This window comes from Toxotes jaculatrix, chromosome 6 (assembly GCF_017976425.1).
Source record: "Toxotes jaculatrix isolate fToxJac2 chromosome 6, fToxJac2.pri, whole genome shotgun sequence".
Taxonomy (NCBI): domain Eukaryota; kingdom Metazoa; phylum Chordata; class Actinopteri; family Toxotidae; genus Toxotes; species Toxotes jaculatrix.
In genome coordinates this window covers 22,909,546-22,925,267 of record NC_054399.1, presented here as the reverse complement: position 1 = coordinate 22,925,267, position 15,722 = coordinate 22,909,546, and the positions used below count along the sequence as shown (strand labels likewise).

The following is a 15,722-nucleotide window of genomic DNA, read 5'->3' as shown; positions in this document are numbered from 1 at the left end:
TTTATTAATACTTTCACTTTACTGTCTTTGCACAGTTTTATTTTCATTGTATCTGTTCTAATTGTGTACATCGTCTCACTGAAGGATCAGTGCCCTGTATACTGAGCACTGTCTATGGAGCAAATGGCAATAAATTCTATAAATTCTACCTTGAACCTTGATAAGACAAACACAACAAACTGAAAAGCTAAAGTCTGAAGGATAAAAGAACACAAATACTGCATGTATTTGAATTGTGTTTGAATCACAGATTAATTTTGTGTTTTCCCAATCAATCATCATTTAAAATGTAAAGTCAGTAATTTCCATGACATCTGAGCAAACGCCTTCCCCTGAGGAAGGCCATAAGACAGAGCTGAAAGCTCAAGCTAATTTGTTAATCTAAGGGTTTGTTTGTTTTTTTGTCAAACAATTTTTTACATGGTCAAGAATAAACATCATTCTTATCCTGCCGTGAACAAACTTTTTGTAGAATCAAGAAACATTACAAACATTTAGTTTTCGTCTGGTGTGTGAACATGTGTTTTGATTTTCAGACAGCCTCTCTGTTGTTTACCTTTGAATCACTGATTGAGCCTTTATCCATAAAAATGTGGGTATACATCAGGATGTTTGGTAGTTTGTTTATTTTACCCTGTTTTATATGCATAAAAGGAAGGAAACAGGCCAACAATGGATTTGTGACCTTCTGTATTTTACGACATGGTGATATGGTTTCATTATGGCAGAGCTCTAAATGTGTATTAGAACTGTGAGGGACTTTGGGAAATAGTGTTAATAAGACAACAAAAAACAACAAAAAACAGGAGATGGCAACAGAAGAGTTGTGTAGGATTATCTTTAGTTGGCTAAGAGAAAGTTGCTGTCATTGGAGCTGCCTCTTTGAATCTCTGTCACCAGGTTGTGGAGTTTCACTGACAGTGCCACCTGGTGGGGGAGAAGGACAAAGACGAGATACAGAAATCTTTCAGCTAAGGTGGAATAGTTTGTACGAATCAGCTTTTGTGTCTTAGAGAAGGTCTGAGTTGTTCTGTATTTTTGACTTCAGGACGGGTTTGACTGAGACTCACTGTGTAAGAGTCTGGCTCCTGCAGCCTCTTATGTCGAGGATGCAGAGTCTGGAGGGAGCCCTGGACCTTTGCTCTAGTTTCTGCAGCGCTACACAGACGGTGTGTGACCTACAACATGTGGGAGACACATTCATATAGACAAAACTCCACCATAGTATAGTGCTGCAATATTATCTTGTTTTGTACCATTCAGTACCTTCCAGAAATAATTTAGGATCAGATTAGTCAGCAAAGGTGTCTCAGACTTTGCCCAGAGGGTGATCCAAAAGAAAACAAGCATCAGAAAATAGAAACTAGTCTGCTGATGCAGGTTGTGTAATGATGGTAGCAGTCACCCTCACCTGTCCTTTGGTAAACACTTCCTGACGGAGACAGGTGACCTGAGCTGGAGTGATTGAGACAGCGGAGTTATCGCACCCCAGAGGGTAACAGCTCAGTGGGACTCCTGCCTCTGGAGGAGACTCCACCTCCAGGCACACCAGGTCCAGAAAAGGATGGCCTGCAGAGGGTGAAATGGTGAAAAGGTGTGGCTGAAATGCTCATTACACACCTGAAATGAGGACGTGCCAGTAGATCTAGATAATATCTAATCTAATACTGCCATAAAGAAGTCCTGCTTAGTTTGTCTGGAGACAGAAAAACAAAGAAAGAAGAAAGTGTGTTGGAACTGGGGTGAGGCAGTAGTCGTACACACTGATTCTCACCCTCAGCGTCCACCAGCCGGTAGACAGCTTTCCTCCCAGGTACAGTGCTCTTCTCTGGGTCCTCACTGATCTTCATCCTGGGCCTTCCCCTGACCTCCACCAACTAACACACAGAGACAAATAGCTTCATACAAATGTAATACAATCAAAAAACTGAGTTCAGGCATTTGAACAGAATAGAATGACTTTACTGTCACTGCACATTTCTAGTACAACAAAATCACTTTCAAAACTCTTAACTTATATGCAGACTTCTATATTAATAGACGAATGAAAATAGAAATAAATAGAGGCAAAAAAAAGGCTTCTGTGTCTCTGACCATGTTAGTTTTCTCAGTGTGTGCTCTTCTGTTTTTATTACATTACCTTATACACACAACCTAGCGAGGGCTGTTTCGTGCAGGTGACCAGATGTGTTCCAACACCAACCACGTCAATCTCATTCTCCTGAAACAATCACATACAGACCATCAGGGACGGGAATAAAGTCCAGAGAGGAGAGCAGATCAGAGACGATAAAATCTCTGCCACTTATTTATCAATTCACCTTCTTGTTGAGTTCAGCCATGCTTTGCTCTGAGATGTTATTGGTCCCAACAATGATCAGTGAATCAAAGGCAGGGATGGAGAAACTGTGGAGTGAAAAGGAAAACTGAATCTTAAATGTGTGCAGATTCTCTGGGGGCGTAAAATCGAATCTCTCTGTAGGTTTTTAAAGACATACTGATGCACACATGCAGCATGGCACCGCACTCACTGCTCGCTGCAGAGTCTGAAGACGCGACGGACATCAAGCGACTGCCTGCAGAGGTCTCCGCTGTCCAGACGAACTCCCACAGGCCTGTAGCCCAGTTCACACAGCGCCAAGGCCACAGCGCAGAAGTTCAACACCCCACTGCTGAAATCAGATGCACACATACACACAAAATCAACTGAAACATGGATAGAAACGACTGAGAAGACAGTAGGTGGTGTATCACCTTGGTTTCTGAGGAAGAAACGAGGGGGAGTTTTTACTATTTCCTGAGACTAGGTAATTTCTCTAATCGATTATATGAGAAATAACTAAAGGATGAATTGATAACGTAAGTAGTAATTAGCTGCAGTCCTGAGATTAGTTCCTTAAGATGTCTTTAACCCAGTGGTTAAAGTAGTCACTGGTGACACCTTCTGGTAAAAGTAATTTAATAGAATAGAATAGATAGTAATAGAAGCTGCTGTAAGCAAGAAGAACAACATAATTAAGTCCAAGGTATATTTCCATTCCATCACTAATTACCAGCCAACACTGTAGCTGTCAATTACAGGGAGGAAGTTCTGAGGGTAGGCGATGGCATAGGACAAGAAGGCGGCCAACTCGCCCTCTCTGATCTTCCCCGGTTCTGCTCCCAGAAGCTCACAGACACGTCTCAACCAGCCTTTTGTCAGAGAAATGAAGTCAACCGGATCTGGGTCCCCGCTCACTGCCACGAGAGTCTGTACAGGGACAAACACATGGCTCTGTGACATGGGATCTGAAAATAAAAGCTGAGCAGATGTCAGTGTCTTCAATTGCTTCCTGCAACATATATGATGCCTCCAGCCCTTTTTTTTTTTTTTTACACGATCACAGGCAGAATTTCTTCTTGAGCATAAATGATTTATAGTTTGGTCTGTGAAACATTAGAAAATAGTGGAAACATGAAAAAAGGAGACATTTTCAAGCCGAAGGTGATGTACTCAGTCTAAACCCAAAGTTGTTCAGTGTTATGATGTAAGAAAAGGAAAAGCAGCAAATATTCATGTTTGAGAAGCTCCAGCCATCAAATGTTTGGCATTTTTGCTGATCAAAATAGTTCTCGATTCATTTTCTGTGAATCAACTAATGTTTTAATTTCTATATTTGACCTTCAATTTGTCAGCCTAGTGCACCCACAGGTTCATGTTAGCCCCCTAAAATCCCAACATCCTCTGAGCAGATGCCTCGACCAATCAAAGGTCATAATCCCTCACTGACTTTACACTGGTGAATAGTGTTTATTGGACTAAACAGCTGCAGGTAAATCTGTGTGTTGGTTTGTCCCTGTGTTACCTCCGTCAAGAACAAAACGATAGAAACAATAAAGAAATAAAGGCTGTAAAATAAAGAAATAAAGGCTCACTATGGTGAGCGAAATCAGTCCACAAACGTATGGTTTGCTGCAGATGATGAGTGACAATAGGACAGTAAGCACATGCAGTTTGCAGTTAATGAGCTAAAATAGGACACACACCACTGATATGGTCCTATACAGGTGATTGGAGGAGAGATAAAACGTACTCACTTGAGGCCACACCTCCTCCAGGGAGGTAAAGGAGGTGACATATGAGTGAGCCATGGTCCCGGCAACGGGGATCCCGAACAGGAATCCAGCCTGTACATTACTGGTGAGATCAAACCCTGGACAAATTCAGGACACATTCAGCCAAAGGCAACAAACCTGAATCAAATTTTGAAGCATTTAAGATAATGACTTAAATTGTTGATTTGTTGTCATGTGTTCACTAGTTACTGCATTTTTTTAAAGCACCAGTGTGTGGGATTTTGTGGCATCTAGTGGTGAGGCTGCAGATTGCAACCAACTGAATATTCCTCTGCTCACCCCTCCATTTCCAAGATGACAGGAGAAACTACGGTGGCCTTCAGGTAATGTAAAAACACAAAATTTGTCTTGAGCCGGTGTCTGGCTTGTTTGATATTTTCAGTTTTGTTTATGTAAACAGGCTACTTGTGGCAAACAAAACTGCAAATGTGGAGAGTAACTGCACAGAATCTTTATATAACTGTCTGAACATGTTTGACAGGTCACACAGCATTCACCTCCAATGTGTGTGTATCGTGAGGCGGTGAGACCTCCATCTGGCCCCTGGGCCCGCCTGAGGCCCATCTCCAGCAGCTTCCTCCTGGGGCCGGCCGCCAGGCGGAAACGGGCAGCGTTACTACACACCAGACTGACAACAGAGGAAAAACACGCTGTTTTATAGCTTCTGCTAGAGTAAAACGTTTGTACAGTGTTATACCATCAACAGTTTGTGCCCACAGCTGTGACCGACTGACTGATGAGTGAAGCAGAGGTCAGAGACTCAGCAGGAGACTAAAGTGTAGACAAGGCTGAATAACAGTATCACATATACTGTATCTGCATCTGGTTTCTCCAGGACTAAACTGTTACTCAAACTAAACTGCTCATGTTGTATGTTTTATGACTGCACCGTTCATCATGAGGTGAAATGATTATAGACATTTCCTCATAATTTAACTGAACATGTTTAAAATCTCAAATAGACTTTTGCACACAATATGTTTGTAAATGGCCAGAGGGTGAAGCCAACAGAATTAAAGAGGTTAATGGATTTTAAAAATACTGGATTACAAGGAAAGAACATGACCTTGTATCTGTGGGCCTTGAAATACTAAATACAAAACACTGCCATGACTGTTCAGTTCATCTATGACAATCCATTAACTTAAGTCATTCATCAAGCAGAAAGGACAAAAGCTGGTTCCAGAATCAGAGTTACTCTATGTGCATCACAGGCCACTGGATCACCAGGATTTAAACAAACAAAAATAAAAGCAATAGATAAATCAATAGTGAAAGTAATTAATTGGTTGCAGAGCTACAAATATACACACATGGTTTTATAATGGTATACTACTGACGTACTGGGAAAAAGTCACCATTAAATGTTGTACACATAACATTCAGAAAACCCTTGTTATTAATAAGAGCGGTGGCCGTGAAGAGATATGCTGTCAGCATGATGTTACTCGTGCATGTGCTCACACTCAGTAGGCAGTGAGTGAGTGAGCGAGCATCCTGACCGGTCTAATCTGTTACACATGTTTTCCTATCAACTCCAAAACGCAAAACTGATCAAATTCAGATTTGTGTTCTTACTTTTCATAACACACAGGCCTTTTGATACATGTCTGGTAAATGGTTGAAGCCATTCAAGTTTCCTTGATGTGATTATGTGTGGTACAGGCATGACTCACAACCAGGTGTGTCTCCTCAGACAAGTCTTCTACTGGTGGGTGACGCAGGTGTAAGACCTTTTGTTTTGGACAAATGAGCATTCTGCAATAATCAGATATTTGTTATAGGCCCAGAGTAGTTGGAGCTCCTCAGTCTAAGGTCAGGTCACATAGTCTGTGTGTGTCATTACCTTGCGTAGTTAACCAGACACAGTAAACTGGTCTCCAGCAGCTGAACCACAGCCAGCGGGCCTGCCACCTCCATCAGAGGCACCTACAGACGTTTTAGACAAGTTAGACATTCTGACCCCCATATAGACCCTGACTGTGAACTTTGACCCTTGGTTCCACTGTGAGGCCCTGCAGCTCACCCTGGCAAACACCACAGTGCCCTCTGGGACGGAGCGGAGTGTGACGCCAGAACAGTCCAGGCCTCGCAGAAACTGGAAGAAGGCGGGGTCTGTGGCCGGCGGCAGGACGGAGCGAAGGAACTCCACATCTGGATCCACCATGAAAACACAGTGTTAACACAACAGCTGGAACAGTAACAATAACAACAGAGGGCATCCTTCATCCTAAAACACACCACACATGTGATCTTACATAAGCACATGTGTCCTTCATGTGCTCTCCCTCCCTCACATGTCCTGTCTTCACCACACACACACACAATTACAATAACAGAGCTAAATCTAATAACTTTCTGTACAGCTAATCTAATCTAGCTGCTGCTGAGATTCCTCAGTGGTGTGACTGGTTGGATTTAACGTGTTTGACAGCCTGATGAATGCAGCAGTGGAAAGTAACGATAAAGTACTCAGTTCTCAGTTGAGTACAAATATTTAGTGCAATGTAGTTATTTGTACTTTGAGTGTTTTATGTTATTTTAAACCATATTCCACCAGAAGGAAAACAGACAAAACAACTGTAAAAACTCTTGAGTACAAGTAAAAGTCCTTCATTCAAAAAAAACCATGACATTCTTACTTCGCTACATTTCAGAGGGAATTGTTGTACCTTTCACGCCCATTCATTTATTTCACAGCTTTAGATGTTAGAAAGATTAGAATTCAACAAACAAAAGAAAAAAAAACTTTTTCAGACCAAACTACAGCTGTACATTTACTTACCAACAACTTAAACATTTTGTTTTAGATTGTGCAAAATGATTTGTTGTGCTGTCTAATTCACTTTGAACTGCATCCGTGTGAACTTGAACTTGAACCTGTTGCAAAACCAGAATAATAACTTCCAGGTACATGAGCGCAGGGCAGTCTGTGCTTTCTCTGCACACTGTGTGCCATGTTGCTTCATGCACTGATTCTTACGGTACACAAGAGATTATTCTTGTGTGCTAAAGTTCAGAGCTTAGCTCAAACTTCCCTGAAATACCGCACCGGTATTCAGTTTTCTCACTGAAAGTCTCACGGGGGCTTCACGGCGAAGTATTGCGTAACCGGATCGGTATGCGTGAAAGGAGCTAGAGGAAAGAAAAGTCATTCCGGCCTGATGAAAAGCAACAGTCATTAATTAGATTATTTCACTATTGTTAATCCTGTAGACAGGCTATACTCAAGTCCAAGCTGACTTTCTCACCTTCATCTGTGAAGCGAAAGCTGCGCAGGAACAGCTGACAGTCGTGCAGACCGGCGAACAGCGAGAAGCCACCGCCGAACGGATTGTCCCTGAAGAAGAGCTCGAACACTGCGGGCTCCTGGTGCCGGCCGGTCCGCCAGTACGCGTAGGCCATGGTGAACTGGTACAGGTCGGTCAGCAGCGGGGGTACTCGGTCGCGGATAGACCGCTCCATAACCCCGCATGTGTTGCTGGACGGCGCTGCCATGTTACTCAAGCCCAGGCTCCTCGGTTCACTGATGCCGAGATCTCTGGGACATGGAGTTCTCCAGAGCCCCTGACTCCTTCACCTACTGAGTCAAGAACAGAGCGGGGCCTCTGACAAATACCGCAACGGCAGGATAAGGCGTGATGTGTGTGGGCAAAACTTCGCTGCAGTCGCAGTTTCACACGATTGTGTCCGAAGCTGATCAAACTTTCCTCACGATTAAAGCTCAGAAATGACACTTGGGTTATGTGAAAACTCTAAATCAAAAGTACTCCAGATAAATTTGCTCTTACAGGCTGTTAAGTGCAAAATGCATTTTAATACCAGTGTCTGGTCCTTGTAGTGATAATTATGTCTAACTTCACTGTTAAACTGTTTAAACTCCATGAATCTTCATTGACCTAAAGGTCAATGTATAAATATGGATTTATAAGTATAAAGTTTGCCAAAACTGAAATAGTTAAAGTATCCATGAGAAAAAGGAGAGAGAGGTGTAGAGATCTGAGATAAAAACTGACATTAACAAAGCAAAAAACAATAAGCAACATATATCTTATTTATTCAACAACCAACAATATCTTCAGTAGTATATTTCAAAATGTTTGAAATGAGGTTGTTGCCAAAGCACATTTCAGTTATCAGAAATGCTCCTGGCATCACTTATACATAAAAAGCCCATTGTTAGAATTGTGTATGTCTATGTGTCTTTGCTGAAGCTGTGGAGATGCTCTAGTTGTTTTTATAAATGTTGCTGTATTTGTGATATATAACCATCTGTAACCAATCTAACCAAACTGCTCATTTCTCTTATTTATATTCAGTGCCATATTTTCACATGACAGGACCTGATCTTTAAATGTGGTGACACAGGTCTGAGCTGAAATACATCAAGCTTTCAACCTCTTTATCTCAGCACCTGTAGCTTTAGATCAGCAGTGGCCAAAACAGGAGGTCACATAATAAATCTGAGAGGCTGCAAAACAAACAGTATGTTTTCAGACTTTTCTCTTTACTTTTTGCTAGTGAATTGTTTTGAACTGCAGCCTGTGTTGATGCAATGCACTAATCTAACCAATGAAGTCTGCATCACACACTGTATCAACAGTGAATGACAGTCCACTTCTCATGTGTCACATATATTAGGACAGGAGGACACATCGGCTCATCCTTCTAACTGTGACAACCACACTGTGAGCCCCACAGCAGTAGTCTTCTCCCACATGTATTTGGGAAAGACATGGCATATGTGGCTGAATGGGGAAATTTTTCAGAAACTAAAGTAAACCTTTGACTAGTTCTGGCCATTATCCCAGGTCTCCCTGCTGCCCGCTGCCTTCATCTGCCGAGGGGAAGAATCCTGCGAGCTCATTGGTCAGAGTGTGCTTATGTCCTCCCCAGAGAAAATGTGTGGGCTGTCCTGATTGGCCCTGCTCTGGAGCATAAACAAAAAATGGGCTGAGCTCGATAGCCAGAGCAGACCGGACCAGGCCGACCCTCCCTGAGCGCTCTGAGCAGGGATGATACACTCGTCCACTGATGGGATGCATGTACAGAGCCTCAGGGCGGAATGGGAAGGACAGCTTCTCCGCTCCGCCGCAGTACGACAGCAGCTCCTGGTCTCCTCCCATGATCCCCTGCGACCCTGCAGGGGTCTGCAGCAGGTGAGTGAAGACCACAGGTCGGTCATCACAGCGCAGGAAGTTCCTCTCCCTCCCGCACAAGGACAGGAAGGGGAAGTCCTCCTCATAGCGCCCGCTCTGATTTGAACGCAGACGACTGAAGAAGAAGACCAGGAACTGTTTATCTGATGAAAACAGAAAGACAGATGATGGATGACAAAAATACCTTACCGTGAAAACTAAGAGTCAGGCTGATGAAACATGTGAAAGTGGATTCACAGTTAAAACCTGTAGTCAGAGGGAATAATTTTGAGCTCCTGAAAGTGACCTGGACACATTTAAATCCATTTTTAGGTGGTTCTGCTCCCAGATTGTGTCTGTGTCACTAGTGGAACATCAGATACTACCTACAAAATCATTGTTAAAATATATAAGGTAAATAATTATTATCATCTCTCACTGAGACAATAAACTATATCATGATGATGTGATAATACTGTGTTGTGTATTTCTTTGTGTGTGATTGTTTTCACTCTCATAGCTTCGTACGTCCCAGTGTTTGCTCAGTCTGTTTCCAGTGATAAATCTGAATTAGTAGCATAAGTGTGCAGTGTGTGTTTATACCTTTGAAGCAGGTGACAAAGTTCTTCACTTTAGTGTCATCGAGGAAAAGCTGTGAGTGGAGAACACACCGACATGTTATGATAGAATGAGAATGCAGATTTTATTTTTGAAGACTGTGCTTGGTGTCCCTTCACACATTCACCTGTCCCTGGTGGTCCATATAGTAGAAGTACTCTCGGATGCGTGGCTCGGGGCTCTGGCCCTGGATGTACGTAGCGGTAGCTCTAGAGGCGGTGTAGCCGGCGGGCAGGCAGCGCAGAGCGGTCAGACCTCCGCAGCTGAGAGCCGCAGCCCGGAGGAACAACATGGCCGAACTGGACCACAAGCACAGCGAATATGTTCAGGAATAAACACGGAGACAGAGAAGACGAGGAGTTGAAATGACAACCGGTATATTAACCGGACACTCTACTGTAAGAAGAAGTTACACAACTAACGCTGTGTCCTCATGTTATTGTTTACAGCTGCAGACACTGTTTGACCCGGAAGAGCTTCACCGTAACACCGTCTGCTCTTCACTGCTGCCGCCTGCTGGTCACTGATGATACGTGTTTTAAAATGCGTAGATTACAGGACTTAATACGATACATAAAAAGAAATCTAAGAAAGCAATAAGTATTTCATTTCACTTCATTTTTTTTGTTTGCTTTGTTGTTATTTAGGCATTTTAAATCTTTTATAGCTATATATAGCAATAATTATTATTATCATTATTATTACTTATCAATTGGTCTTTTGAGTATTTTCTGATTGTTTCGTTTATAATCGGAAAAGCCCACAACCCAACCTGTTAATTTAAAGTCCTGCATATTGTACAACAGCAGAGAGCAATTTATTGCTGAGTGAAGAGGGCTCTTCATGGAGCTTCATGTAAATGTCTGTGCCGATAAAAGAGGCACATAAACAACAGCATTCCTCTCTGACAGTGCTGTTAAAAGGCCAACGCCCCCTAAAAGAGTCCAAACAGAGGCTTCTTTGGCTTCTCGGATGAGTCGGATGAGACTGACAACACACACACACACACACACACACAAAGCAGCTGATTCAGACGAGCTGGTAACGACTTGAACTTGAGCAACAAAACAAAACAAAACAAATCTTCAGTCTGGCTCTCCAGCTGTGAAGCTGTGACCAGAGGACTCATCCATCTACCTGAACCAACCTGTCGGTTTCTCTTCCGCCTCTTCCTCTTCCAGGTAGGGGTGGAGCAGTTTCTACCTGGACTCCGAGTACACGACAGTCGAGTGATCTAAGGATTAAATAATGGCGTTATAGCCGGAGTCTGAAGAGCGTTCATCGACTTCACAGTAAGTTTGTCTTTGGTAGCAAACGACTGAACAGGTTCGAAAGTTTTTAGCCGATTAAAATAGAAAAGAAAGTATCGAAGAAAATACGAAGCCATGTTATTGTTGTTTTTTTTTTTTAACTCACCTGCTCCACGGCTGCTTGATATGAAGTTTAAAAAGGAAGCAAAGTTTATGTTTAGTTAGTTTTTCATCGTAAAGTCTTTTTGACGTTAATAGTATAAGTTTACTTTACGTTTTCTGGCGTCGTGACGTCACGTCAGCGGTCGCTAAAAAACTAACTTTCTGTGCTGAGCCGCGGTTTCTTGTTCAGTACCTGTGACGGTTTCTCTGGAGGTCAGAGGTCGTCTCTGCGTCCTAACGTGTCCCTTTCGGTCAGCAGGTATGAGCCATCAGCCCCGTTCAAACCGGGGACACCGGGAGAGGAACGGAGACCATCGACATTACCGGGACGATGACAGACGTCCGTCATCGGACAGGTGTGCCCAGTGTACTGCAGCAGTGCACCTGTACTTTACTTACGATTTACTCCAATACTGCGCGCAAGTACAGTTTACCTGTACCTTTAAATGAATAGTGAAAGATTAATGGACATTCTATAGAAACTAAATCTGCCAACTACTCAGATCCTGTCGAATAAATAAGTGTTCAGAGCTTGAAGGTGTCAAAGCATCCAGTATTTCACAAAACAGCAAACATCAGAGAACAGCTCAAAATATAAAATATGGATTCATTAATGCATCAGTGGATGCATCAGTATTAACAGTCTAATAATGTCCTATATAATAATATATCAGTCAGACTTTTACTCTTGATACTTAAGTTGAAGTTGAGTTGATTGACTGATTCTTAGTTTTAATGAGTTTTTACAGTTAATTTTGCATTTTTTTCAATATTGCTACAGCTTTTACAATCATAGGTCATTATTATGTACTGAAAAAAAAGTATTTCTCAATACATGAGAAACAACTGAATCAAATCAGCCAAAAATATTCTGGAATAAAATGTAAGATTAGACATTAGACATTTAGTTGAGATTAGTTCCTCAACAATACCAGGTTCTCCTGTGGATATTTATTATTTATAATTCCAAAATGTTATGGAGTAAAAAATCAGCAGTGATTGTTTTGTCAGTGTTATCATGCATATGTTTCTATGTGCCTATAAGGTCTTCATCTCAACCCCCATACTACCCCAGAGAAGGAGACCACCCTCCCAAACATGTGCGGGAGGTCCCCCGAGTGGAGCACCATGGCTCCAGCTGCACACACATCTGCTCCAGGAGGGGTAAGTCACGACCCGAGGAGAAGCCGTGACTGCAAGTGAAAGCTGCTTTGACAGAGGGCAGACTTTGGTTTCAGTGCAGTTCAGTTCCTCCTCCTATGATTACTGGACAGACTGGTTTTTTTGGTGTTTACCAACTGCTTTTCTCAGAGTTTAGACTTTAGCAGTGTAACGTGACCCATTGATGAGGGAGTAGGCTCACTGCCTGATACCTGAGTCTGATAGTTTAATGACATGCTCCTGATGAGTTTTGTGTATCAACAGAGTTGATCCTCTTGGAATGGGATTCTGTATAGTGCTGAAAACTAATACACATCAGATCATAAAATACATATTCATATATATACATACTTCTACATATAAAATTATTTGGTTACCAGTTAATCATTTAAGTCGTTCATCAGGCAAAAATGTTTTAATTTCAGATTTTCACATGAGGATTGGTTGCTTTTCTCTTATTTAACATCAGTTTTAATAAAATATTTTGGCTTTTAGATTTTCAAGGCTTCAAAACCAGGCATCTGAGGACATGAGCTCATAGCATGGCTGTAGACTCTTAGTCTTGTTAAGTCCTGAGGGGCAAGTACATATTAAGTCTCTAGTATTTCAGGACCAGTTGGTCTCCAGTCGAGTCTAAAGTCCATCAGGTTTTCAGGTCTCTGACTTCTGACTGTTACAGTCACACATCATTCTTCAAAGGTTTTCCTATCAAATCTGCAAATGTCAGATGGATTGTTTTGTAGGACCAAGCGGAGCTCATACAAGTACAGGATGTTTATTTTTAATACCTACTATTTATTTTTAAATAGGGTATTTTGGCAGATTTATCAATATTGAAAATAACTGTTGGGATTTGTGTCCTCACCTATTTCACGTGTCCACTCTCTTCCCAGGTATCGTGCTGATCTGTGCTGTACTGACCAACGCCCTGGTCCTGATCTGTGCGGTTGCAGCTCAGATGGTGACATCGGGGTTATCTTCGGCGGCCGGCCTCGGCGGCATCAGCCTCGACTCCAGCTTCAACCTGCAGGGCACTGAGCTGCAACAGATACGCAACCTGGACATGCAGTACAGCCAGATGAGAGCGCCGGGGATCTATGGGGGCATCCCCTTCAGCCTGACCTTCGGGGTCATCTCGCTGCTGTTTGTGGTCGCCGGGAACAAACCCCCCCACCTGATGTCGAAGAAGCTTCTGGTCGGAGCGTTGGTGTTTCAGGCAGTGGGCGCAGTGATATACGTGGTGGCTGTCGGTCTCTACCTGCACTTCATCATCAGGGTCAACTCCACCGATGTTTGTAAACAGCGGGAGAGGTTGTACGCACGTAACGGCTACACCTGGATGAGCTGTGACGTGAGCGGGGCGGATGCAGCCGTGGCTCTGTTTGGGCTCATCACAGCCATCCTGTACACAGCCGGCACAGTGCTCACCATCCAGACCATACGACGAGTCAAGAGCTACCTGCAGGAGAGAAAACGCAGAGAGGCAGAGAGACAGCAGGCCCGAGCCCAGCCACAGAGGGCCCCGCTGAGGGCCGAAACCACCTCCGTGTGAGGGGTGGAGGGGCCGCTGATGATGATGGACATCTGGAGCCTGTATCACAAAGTGAAGCTGATGGGTTGACTTTGCTAAACACAAAAGTAGTTGTTAAAATCATCCTGCTGTGACCTTTCAGGGGCTATTATACCATGATAACTACGTCACAGACAGAAACGTTTTTTGCACAAGCCATGTGTCCACACAGGAATGAAAACAGATCTCTAACAGAGGTATAGTTTACCCTAATGAGTGAGGATTACAACTGCCTGTTATTTTCACTAAGTATCTCTCAGTCCTCACAGTGCAGATGCTTTTAGATTCTTCTTCATTGCAGCTCATGATCATTATTAGTGCTTTTTAGACTCAATGAGAGGATAACAGAGTAAAAAGTGATCAAGTGGACGTTCTAGGCTTTCTTTTTTTTTCAGACTGGATTTTTCCTCTGCTTTGGCAGATCTAACAACCATACTTTACTTTTGACTGTGAATCAAATTTTACTTGTGTGATTTTAGTGTTGATACTTGACCTTAGTATACGTCGCTCTTTGCTGCCTAACCTAATTTTCCCTAGTGTATCACAGTTTTCATCTCCCATCACACTGAACACTCACGTCACTGGCTTGTAAACGCTCTCGTGGCTGGATCAGTAAATCCAGAGTGAACAGAACATGATAAAAAGCTTTGTGATACCTGTTGTTCGGGATCATTTATGTTAGTCCAGGTAGTGCAGGGAAAAACAGATTACGTGCTTTGTCATAAAGGTTGTGTCCTTTGATTTTGTTTTCAAATGAACTGTTTAAATGTTGGATTAGACAAATGTTTTTAACTTGTATGAATTTTTTTTTTAGTTTTTTTAATATCAAAGATTGACTTTATGATGTAAAGTTTTTAATACTGCACCTCAGCTGTACAGGTTTTATCTACTCAAATTAAACGTCCACCTGTGTGACTCTCTCAGTTTGACTCTGTTCAGCCTGTAGGGGGCATCAGAAGCCTGCGCAGCTCCTGTTTGCCTTCTGTCCCCTCCAGAGGCTTCCTGCCAATCATGACATCGCTGCTGTGTGTCTCCCTCTCTGCTGTCGCACAATGGACCACACACAGACACACAAAGGACACAGCAGTGATGTAACTGTTGGTCTGTTCAGTCAAGACTTAATTACTAACAAAAGAAATTCTCCCGAGTGAGGTAATTACCCAAGTTCTAATTTTACCATTTCTCATAACACAATGCAGCGATTGTATCACAGACAACGTGACAGTAGCCCAGAGAACTGAGGGTTTGGTGCTTGTTGTTGTGCCGATCCTTTAAAAAGGCTCCGTTCACCCAAATTACAAAGACACTTCAGTGGTTCAGATCTCTGCTGCCACAGACTGGAATCAGAAAATGTTTGGCTGTGGTTTTGGCTTGAAAAATGCCAAACAATTAGTAGTATAAAGATTACTTTTCTGTCCCTTTATCAACCAACCGTTCAGGCTCTAGAATACAAGTTTTGATTGTTGTACTAACTTAATGGAAACATGTTTGAAACATTTAAAAACAAATTTGAGCAGGTCAGTCAGATCTCTGGATCATTCTCCTGTGTTTCAAGAAGGTGGTGGCAGAAGTTCTAGAAACAAGTATCTATCTTGTCACAACACTAAAACTATCAGCATGGTTTGATACCAAGAGGGTTACATGAGAAGACGTCTGTAATTTGTGTGAACTTTGAGCAAAGTGCTTAAAAGATCCTGACAAACAGAA

At 42.6% G+C, this 15,722-nt stretch overlaps 3 protein-coding genes across 5 annotated transcripts; 1 reads left to right on the top strand and 2 right to left on the bottom strand.

The window, feature by feature from the left end:
- Positions 1-609: 609 nt before the first annotated feature.
- naprt (nicotinate phosphoribosyltransferase) lies at positions 610-7,685 on the bottom strand. 2 transcript variants are annotated; one of them, XM_041040206.1, is made up of 13 exons: positions 7,368-7,685; positions 6,143-6,270; positions 5,963-6,045; positions 4,614-4,744; positions 4,078-4,193; positions 3,054-3,250; positions 2,532-2,672; positions 2,322-2,406; positions 2,141-2,221; positions 1,775-1,877; positions 1,412-1,569; positions 1,071-1,178; positions 610-927 (listed from the first exon to the last, which is right to left on the bottom strand). In XM_041040206.1, the coding sequence occupies exons 1-13, from the start codon at positions 7,612-7,614 to the stop codon at positions 841-843; spliced, it is 1,665 nt and encodes a 554-aa protein (XP_040896140.1). In that variant the 5' UTR covers positions 7,615-7,685; the 3' UTR covers positions 610-840. The 2 variants fall into 2 exon arrangements, with proteins under 2 accessions (XP_040896140.1, XP_040896141.1); XM_041040207.1 differs by having other exon boundaries at positions 2,532-2,669.
- A 430-nt stretch (positions 7,686-8,115) lies between these two features.
- Positions 8,116-11,513, bottom strand: c6h8orf82 (chromosome 6 C8orf82 homolog). The gene is made up of 5 exons (XM_041040211.1): positions 11,478-11,513; positions 11,020-11,106; positions 10,000-10,171; positions 9,858-9,906; positions 8,116-9,418 (listed from the first exon to the last, which is right to left on the bottom strand). The coding sequence occupies exons 3-5, from the start codon at positions 10,162-10,164 to the stop codon at positions 8,919-8,921; spliced, it is 714 nt and encodes a 237-aa protein (XP_040896145.1). The 5' UTR covers positions 10,165-10,171; positions 11,020-11,106; positions 11,478-11,513; the 3' UTR covers positions 8,116-8,918.
- si:ch211-191a24.4 (uncharacterized protein LOC100150331 homolog) lies at positions 11,024-14,927 on the top strand. Of its 2 annotated transcripts, none has more exons than XM_041040208.1 (4): positions 11,024-11,164; positions 11,544-11,640; positions 12,330-12,448; positions 13,339-14,927. In XM_041040208.1, the coding sequence occupies exons 2-4, from the start codon at positions 11,546-11,548 to the stop codon at positions 13,995-13,997; spliced, it is 873 nt and encodes a 290-aa protein (XP_040896142.1). In that variant the 5' UTR covers positions 11,024-11,164; positions 11,544-11,545; the 3' UTR covers positions 13,998-14,927. The 2 variants fall into 2 exon arrangements, with proteins under 2 accessions (XP_040896142.1, XP_040896143.1); XM_041040209.1 differs by having other exon boundaries at positions 11,027-11,164; positions 11,541-11,640.
- Positions 14,928-15,722: the final 795 nt, after the last annotated feature.